The 9,622-nt window shown below is 41.1% G+C and overlaps 1 protein-coding gene across 1 annotated transcript in view; it reads right to left on the minus strand.

Annotated features, from left to right (window-relative positions):
• LOC124722183 overlaps nucleotides 1-8,400 on the minus strand; it is a 275,257-nt gene extending 266,857 nt beyond the window's left edge. The window contains exon 1 of the mRNA XM_047247382.1: nucleotides 8,243-8,400. Coding sequence (XP_047103338.1) covers nucleotides 8,243-8,351 — 109 coding nt within the window. The 5' untranslated portion in view covers nucleotides 8,352-8,400. The remainder of the gene's footprint in view (nucleotides 1-8,242) is intronic.
• Nucleotides 8,401-9,622: the final 1,222 nt, after the last annotated feature.

Consider the following 9,622-nt stretch of genomic DNA (forward strand, 5'->3'; position numbering starts at 1 on the left):
CATTATAACAAGCGTCCGTCATTTGGTTTCATGCCTATTATGTTACACCGTTGTCAGGCTGGAGTCGGGTACAATACGTTCGCGGCCAATCTGATGAAGCTCAAGTTTCTTCTCGATTCTGGAGTCCGTTAACAAGACAGTGAATTATGCACATTTGCGTATGGAAGAAAAAAGCTGATAGAATTTAACATTTATAAAACAGCAGCAATCGATTACCGTTCTTTCCTCCATAGCATATATTCGACGACCGCTGCGCACAAGGGGGACATATGGTTTTCAATCTGATTTAACATTTATCTTCGGCATACTTAGGTAGAAAAACAGCTAAACAGACGCTATCCTAAAATCAATGAGACGGTGCAGTGGTTAAAACAATCAACTCGTGTTCTGAGATAGCAGAATTCAAATTTACGTCCAGATGTCCTCCTTTAGATTCTCCACAGATCATTCCGAGTGCGATTCTATCAGACCATCCTTGACCTTTCTTGTGTTAGAATGTCTATATATGGCGCTCCCCTGCTTCACAGCCGGCCGGTGTGGCCGAGCGGTTCTAGGCCCTTCAGTCTGGAACTGCGTGACCCCTACGGTCGCAGGTTCGAATCCTGCCTCGGGCAAGGATGTGTGTGATATCCTAAGGTTAGTTAGGTTTAAGTAGTTGTAAGTTCTAGGGGACTGATGACCACAGATGTTAAGTCCCACAGTGCTCAGAGCCATTTGAACGATTTTTGAACCTGCTTCACAAACATCACACAGCTCTCCTCTGTTATTTTCTAGACTAGCACTCCAGAAAAAAGATTAGGAAAATGTCATACTCGAAGCCTGAGGGTTATTTCCAGGGTACGGTTTCGTGTGCTGTATCGGCATACAATTTTAATGGCAGCAAGTTTCTCAACAATTAACAACTCAAATTAGTGAGACGCTTAATTTACATGGCATATTCTGTCATATGTGGCAGGTGTTTATCTCTACATCCCGATTTCGATTTCCAGAAGACTATGCTAGATTTTCCCGGTGTTGTCTGTATTGAGGCACCTCCTGCTTCACAAATATCACTTGGACCCTCCTGCGTCATTCACCGGACTAGTATCCCAGAAAGGGGATGCCATCTTTCGTAATGTGTTGTATGAATTTCAAGCATTTCCTGTAGTTCCATCACGTAGATGTTATTAAAGCGCGCCGCGTCATGACACGAACCTACAACTTTTTTGTGTTTAGCTTACGGAGATTCGCACGCAAACATGGAAAACTATGAACAGTTCAAAGGACAAGGTAACACCTTTATCGTTATAACAGTGGAAAGACGGTTGCTCGTAATAATTCCAAACGTTCTTACATCACACATTGAAGTTTCTAATACATGTTTCAGTAGAAACATTCCATGATTCCATTGGAGTAACACTAGCAAATTTAGTGGGAAAGTGAAGGAAGCTCATTTCTAGACAACGTTTCGTAGAACTGATATTCCGGAATGTAAGGATGGAAGATGAGAATTTAATGTCTGAGACCGAAGTGAATTTAGAGAGAACCCTGTTTTTTGTCGGAGGATAACGATTTGAGGACAGCCCTAAAACACTGAAACAGGAGGGTCGTGCGAAAACTTGAACCGCGTTCTTCACTAATACGAATCCAGTGTCTTTAATTGTACGTTAAGCGATCAGTTTGAGTGTTCACGTGGCTCAGCTGACACAATGTTTCTTGCGAAAGGCAAATATCACAGACCGAGTCCTGAACCAAGCACACAATATTCATCATCAAACGAGCTTCATTTTACCGCACATTGCTACATAGTGAAAGATTTATTTTGTATTTGAACGAAATAAAGTCCATTATGTTCAAATTCGTATACTGAATAGATGAAGCACAGTCGGCTCCCAAACTGTTTTACTGTTTGCCTCAAACAGCCCAGAAGGACATGCAAGCTTTGTCGTATTTACTTGTCCGATTCGTTTCGACTTCTGATTTCTGACTGCCATAGCGCTCCCATCTCATCTAGGATAACGGTGCGCAGACGGTCACAGCTGACTCAATGGGTTAAATGTTTCTGCTGCAACGACAGCAGTTTATCATTATATTCTCACGGTTGTATCGTTTTAATGCCATTCACGATTGTGATAGCAGTGTAATGAGAAGTTGCGATAAGTACCAGTCATTATTTACTTGATTCGATGTTTAATATTAGCTGAACAGCACTGAAACCAGATGTTTAAAAATTGCATATCAAATCAATAACAAAGTAATACTAAAATTAAAAGTAACTAAAATGACTCAGGCCACTCAAGCAGTAGCTGTTAGCAAATAGAAAGTGTATAGACCGGTAGAAAATAGATGATTATGTAATAATAATGTGTGAACTAATCGAGCCAGCAAGAAATTTAGTCGACAGTTGTCCACACAGAAACATGAAAATAACTAGGTCTTTGCGATTGAAAAAGTATGCGTGAAATACGTTAAGAAGAACTTGAGTATCTGAAGCCTTGCCTATTATCGTTTGATCATGGCTAGAAATGCGAATGTTATGTTGCATACTGCACAATAGCTGCATGAAATCATTGAATTTACTCTACGTGCTAGAAGCCAAGTTTCCGCGTTACGCATCAAAGGGAACGAGAACATTCACTTTACTGTTCAATGGTGTAGTGAAGAATAAAATAGTTAATATTCACGAGGGCCATGGCAGTGATTCCTCGTGGACTATCAGTACCCTGTCAATCCAGTAACGAGAGATCTGTATACCAAATGACGGCAATTATTCATGAAGCAATAAGACTTCTGTCCCATAAAGGTAGCGTGTAGATTTCAGTTGTTCGGTTAAAGGAACTAAACAATGCATTTATAAACAGTTGTTCTGCTATAAAAGAAGTTAACGACTAGATTATTCAAGAGCCTTCTACTTCACTGTTAATGAAGTTATTTCTTAAAAAGAGAGAGAGAAAGCGAGAGAGAGAGACACACAGAGAGGAACATATAAAGGAGCTGCGATAAGTAATAGTACACATAAACATTATTCACACATGAGACCCTTATTAATTTCCTAGGTAGCTTTCAGTTCAACTTTTTTTTTATTACGAGCTTAATGAACTCGGTACAGATAACATGTTACACCCTAACCTTCCATGCATTTTTTTTTATTTCGATAAAAGTCAATGATCAGTTCTATGCTATTCTCAGGCAGTCAGTTCGCAATGTTCTTTCTAAAACTGACGCGGTTAAGAGGGTGCAGTGGTTAAGTTAATGGTCTCGTATACGGGGAGGCCGTCCTTCATATCCTAGTCCAGCCGTACTGCTTTTGGTTCTCCGTGCATTCTCTAAATATCTTCGGGTGGAATCTGGGATGTGTCCTTATGCAATCACAGATTCATTTCCTTCCACGTCCTTGACTAATTCAAATGATCCCGATCTTGACGGGACCTTAAACGTTTCACGCCTCCAACTTCAGTGCACACATATAATTTCCTTTATTTCTCTTTTTGAAAGGAATGATCAACCTACACGCCTCTCACCGAACGGAGTAGCAATACGTTCGGCTCGCGTTCGGGAGGAAGGCGGTTCAAACCCCATCTGGAGACACGGATCAATGTTTTTCCCATCCTACCCTAGTCAGAGCTTGTGTTCCATCTCTAATGACCTCATCGTCGACTGAACGTTAAACCTCAATCTTTCTTTACAGTGCTCTCTGCAACCGTTATACGAGAATATACTTGACCTTGACGTATATTAATGTTTTGTTTATGTCTTTGAGGCGTAATTGGGAACTCGATCGGAACACTATTGCCTCTTAGAGGATTGTTAACGTGAACGTCCACGTTCAAATCGTCACGTACTATAGACACAGAAATAGAGAATTCATTCGTTTCTGTTGCTAATCATTCGTTTACTAGTGTATTTATTGTCACGTTCGCCGCTGCCGGCTCCACATTCTCTATTTCTGGTTTCCCCCTCGATTATGATGTTACACAAGTATCATTTAAGCTGTCAAAATACCTCTGGCTGTCCCTGTAAGGCCATAGTTCGCCGTTCAGCTCCTGCGCACTCTCGCCTTCATTTTGTATATTGTCAGAGAAGACAATGACGCCTCCAACATCAATGCTGGAACCCACGTACGTGATGTGTGAAGCGCCTTTTGCCTTGGATGGCGACTTGGCTTTCATTGCAAAATTTAGAATTAACGACATCTATTTAAATCTACTTATAGGCGCGAAACGCAAAATAATGATCTTAACGAATCCTGAGCAACAATATGAAAGAACAGATTAATAATATAAGTAATGTACGTCAGTTTAAGTTAAACCTTGATCGATATAAGTTTTTAAAATATTTTGATTGCTTTGGTTCTATTTTTATGCTTCACACCCATTTAAGTAAAATCAGAAACGAAATGAGCTTCAGAGAGTCTTCCATTTTATTTTGTACTATAGTTGTCAAAGGAAAAGTATCCTTGCCTTATTCTTCCTACCGAAGAGTTCTGTTCCGATATTCGCTGAGTGAAATGGATAGAAGGAAGACAACGTACTTACCAAATAGTTCATGCGATTGGCTCTGTCATTATCCTCTGTAGCCGCTATAATTACTGCAGATCTGTTTTTAGTGCTATATGTCCTTTACTATACGCTAAAATCAACTACCAAAGAAACTAGATAACTATCATGTCCTTTTCATCTGTCTGTATTCCTTGATGTGCAAACGAAAAAATAGAGGCACATTTCCATTGTTATTTCATGTGGTATATACTGAAATGAATCAGAACATTTACCCCTTATGGAAGGGTAAACGCACTTTTTTTTTATATCCATTAAAAGACGCAGACAAAATTGGATCAATATATCAAACTTGTCCTGAAATATTTTGAATGGTTTCGTGATGCCTTCAGCTGCTGTTCTCTTTATTCCATGTACGATTGTACAATTTCGGCCTTAGGCCATTTTCAAGTGTTTTATAGAAGATTCTTTTGTGGTATATTATGCAGTGTACGTCCTTGCTGTGATGACTGCATGTAAATGTCATAAAATAAATTAGAAAAAGTTTTTCGCTATTTTGTAATTTATTTTATGACAGTTACATGTAGTCATAGGAGCAAGGACGCACATGGTATAATACACCAGTAAAGAATCGTCCATAAAATACTTGAAAATACTCTTAGGCCGAAATTATACAATTGAACATGAAATAAAGAGAATGACAGCTGAAGGCATTACAAAATCATTAAAAAAAAGTTCTTCGCAGCTTCAGACTGAAAAGTTATTGTCCTGAAATGCTTTCCAGAACTGTGAAGGGTATAAGACAAAGAGAAAGCATATAGAAATCATACCGTTTAATGATTCTGCTGTTGACAGTTCCTCAGTGACGTAACAGAAAATTAAGTTTTTGATTTGAAATTGCAAAATTATTTAACCGTCAAATTTCATGTAGCAAGTGCCCTTTGAACGGTAGTGGCATGAGTAGAAAGTGACAACTGTGTGCAGTTTGAACATCTGGAAATCCTTTATTGTTTTTTTTTTTATGTTTAGTAGCGTTCGGAAACTAATTTTAATGGGAATTCTTGATAACAGTCGCAAAATCCTTTCACTGATGCGGTGAAAAATCCTGAATTTGTATCACGTATTCTTTCCTTTACCTTTCACTTTTCTGTGGCTGGTGAAAATGATTTCTAAGAGGTCTACAGATAGTTTAATAAAATTGTTTACACTGAAAGATTCCATCAAACCGACAACGAAGTCATTAGAGACTGAGCACAAACTCACACTGGGCAAGAAAACGACCGCATCCCTTTTCAAAGAAACTTCATGAAATTCGCCACGGGAAACCAAAACATGAATGGCCGAAAGCAGGTCCACTGCCTTAACTACTGCGCCACCTCGTTTAAACAGATCTGAATGACAGAACTGTTCTTCGGAATAAAGGTGGTATGCAAAGCGTACTCCCTGACGAGGTCGTTAAAGATGGAGTAGAACCTCAGCTAGGGAAGAATAGGGAGGAAATTCACACTTCTGCAATGGGCTGCATAGTTTTGTGGTTTATTTACTAACTGTAGTAAAGTTTTAACCGGTGCAAGAGAAAATTTCGCCTCCAATTAGCACAAACTAGACGGTAACTTGAACACCCATTCGAGTCCAGCAGTTCAAACTGCATAGCATCTCTCAATGAACCCGTTCTTATAATATGGAACTGATGAAGACACGGATGGACATTGTAGACCAAGATTTCTAGAGTATTTAAGCGAATAAAAAGTATCTAATAAAAACTAACCACAATTTTACGATACATGCGTAGTTAACACTATATTCTACGCATTTCATTAATTGTCTGGGACAGTAATTATGTGTCATTAATGTTTGATTAATCTGTAGTACACTTCCTTCTCGACAAGTTTATAACTGTCAGTTTTGAAGCAATAGCTTTATCATCTACTACATACACACATCAACAGAAAATTGAATTTCATTTAATGTACTGTACGTGCTTGATAGATTTTCTCAATTTATTTCGATAATGTTACAGACTCAAGAAAGATATATGTTTCTTTTTCTTCATTGTGTCTGTTTCCTACTCCTCCTAAAGACACGGTGAGGAACAAGTCTGCATGAAAAGGCGCAAACTCAAAAACTGTATATGTACACTAGGCAGTGAGAACTACAGAAAAGGGAATAATCGTCGTAGTTTATTTATTTATGGTGATACCGTATTTCACTATTTCATAGCCGCACCATCATATTTTGCCAGCAAGGTAGTATGAAACAACTGACATATCCCTTTCATCTGTCCGCATTCCACATCATTCAATCGAAGAAAGATAACATTTTCTCAATGACCAGTTCTCCTGTTCTCAGCAGTACAGGAAAATGAAAGTATAGCTGGAAAATGGAAATTTTTAATCCTAACAGAAAGTATAAAACCTATTGTTTATGTTCGATAAAGAAACACAGGAGGAAGAGCAGTCCTAACACATATATCATTCACTGAATAGATTCTAGCAGTACGTCCGACACACTGAAAGTTTTAGGTAACTCAAAACAGTAGATTAATGTTTCGTTACGAGCACCTCATATTAGTCATCGAGAAAATTTAGCTTTCAATTAAGCTGCCAATGTTACACGAGAGATGTTGCTTGAAAGTAATAAAAGAAGCGGATAGAAGGTCGAAGTTCATGAATATAACACACTTATAGTATTTGGAAACCGCTATAGCGTATTTACTGTCGCCTACTTTGCGGTAGACGTCGTTACGCGCTGCAGACGAACGTCTTCCATCAGTCACGCTTCCGTCTCACTGCAAGATTCGTTCGTTGTTTTATAATTTCGTTCCTACTCGGTAGCCACGATTGCACTTGCATGCATCAGTATTAACAAAAGGTAGTTAGTTTTCAGTGTGGCTCGCAAGTGAAGAGGAAGTTATAAATAGTACCCCAGCTCCCACTGGGCCACGCAAATAATCAGCTTACACACACACACACACACACACACACACACATATATATATATATATATACACACACACAACACTATCAAAAACTCCATTGTTTAAACTGCATTGCAATCTGCGTACCTGCGGTTCCCTATTGTTTCCTTCGAAACGCGGAGCCGGAGAATATATACCAGGGCCAGGTAATTTTTTTCCCTCTTTTTCGCCCGCGAGCGTCAGCAATACTTGGGCGCCGTACAACAGTGGCGGGTCACACGTGCCAACTAGCAGCTCACCGGCGCCAAGAAGCAAGCGTCGCACTTGTGGAGCAACTGACCGCGATAGCGCCCCAGCGCCACATTCTCTACCTCATTACTTTACAGAAATTCAGTGATTACTCCCACGTACCAATATTATTGTATGGATGGAACAAATGTAAACGACATATATACTCGATTTATTCCACGCGAGTTTACGTATTGCTCTACATTCCCCGTGGCCGTTAACGCAATAACAATAAAATTTTTGCTGTCACATTTTTACGTACAGTGTCTGACTCTCAAAATTGAAGCTAAATTGTGTCCCTCTTCTACGAGACAGGTGAAAGTTCATTTGTAAATTATCAGGATAAAATAAGGTACGACAATTCAGTACCTCCGCTGGAATTACTACGGTTTAGTCCGCACTGTATTGACAGTGAAGCTCTCAGAGCGAGAAAATGTTACTTGCGCCAACCCGCAAGTTTCAGTAGTGTAACACTAAGTTTGGTGAAGCAAAAAATTGCAAAAATGGGAAAAGGTGAAGATAAATGCTAAGAGAAAAGAAAAGTGTAGACGAAATGGTTCACCTGTGAGAAGGTTTCGGTGGTGCGGGCAGAGCAGCCCGTGGTGGCGCGGTTCGGTGACGATGCCGAGCGTGAGATCCACGACTTCTTCAGCCGGGAAGATGACGTACATTCTCCGGGCGCTGCACCATGGTGGCGGTGTGTGGCCGCCTGCGCCGCCGCCTGCCTTCTGGCTGCGCACGTGCCCGCCCGCCGGCGCCCCCCACCGCCGCGACGCCACCCCCTCCTCCGCCGCCGCCGCCCCCCACCGCTGCGACGCCGCCCCCTCCGCCGCCGCTGGCGGCCCCCACCGCCGCGACGCCGCCCCCACCACAGCGGCGCGCCGCCTCCCGCTGCCGACGCCGACGCAACCGCCGCCGAGCCACTCACTCCGGAAGAGCTGACATGTGACCGACACCAGTAGTCAGCGGAGAACGTTTCCTTTCTACCCTACACATTGGTGTCAACGGACTGTGACATCCACGTCTTAAGTGGACAATATGTAAGGGACCGATGGCATTTGTAGTCTGGTCCCTTCAACCCCCACAAACCAACCAACCGACAAGATGTAAACAAATGATGTACACGGCTGTAAGCGACAGCTCTGAGTCCCACCTATAGCTTGGCACACACTGTTAGAATCATTCTGACGCAAAATAGTAAAGCGAATGCATTTATTTACTTTAGTAGCAAACAGGGTCCACAGCAGAAAAATATTTTTGAACGACAAAATCTGCCTCAGAGGCTGTCGTACCTTTGATTAGGATATCCTTATATTTTTCTTTTTCACTGCTGTACAGATTAGACTGTGAATCAATTTTCAGTTGGATGGTATAAATCATCAGAGGGACAAATTTGGGTGACAGAGCTTGCACTGGACATGTTGTTGTGGTCTTCAGTCTGAAGACTGGTTTGATGCAGCTCTCCACGCTACACTATCTTGTGCGAGCCTCATCTCCGAATAACTGCTGCAACCTAGATCCATTTGAAACCTCTGACTGCATTCGTCTGTTGGTCTCCTACAATTTTTACCCGACACACTTCCCTCTAAGGTTACTTCGAAAGGGCACGGTCGATTTCATTTCCCCATCTTTCCCTAATTCGATGGGGTCGATGACCTCGCTGTTTGGTCCCTCCCCCAAACGAATCAACCAACAACAACCAGCCAATTCCAAATTGAAAATTCCTTGAGGTCTCAGAATGTGTCCTATCAGCCAATCTGTTCTTTTAATCAAGTTATGCCATAAATTACTTTTCTCTCAATTTCTATTGAATCCTTCCTCTTTAGCTATGCGATCTTCCGATCTAACTCGGCATTCCTATGTAACACAAAGTTTCATAGGCTTCTATTTTTTTTTTTTTGTGTAACTGCTTATCATCCACGTTTCGCTTCCTCAGAAGGCT

The sequence above is a fragment of the Schistocerca piceifrons genome, chromosome X, assembly GCF_021461385.2.
Source record: "Schistocerca piceifrons isolate TAMUIC-IGC-003096 chromosome X, iqSchPice1.1, whole genome shotgun sequence".
In the NCBI taxonomy this organism is placed as follows: domain Eukaryota; kingdom Metazoa; phylum Arthropoda; class Insecta; order Orthoptera; family Acrididae; genus Schistocerca; species Schistocerca piceifrons.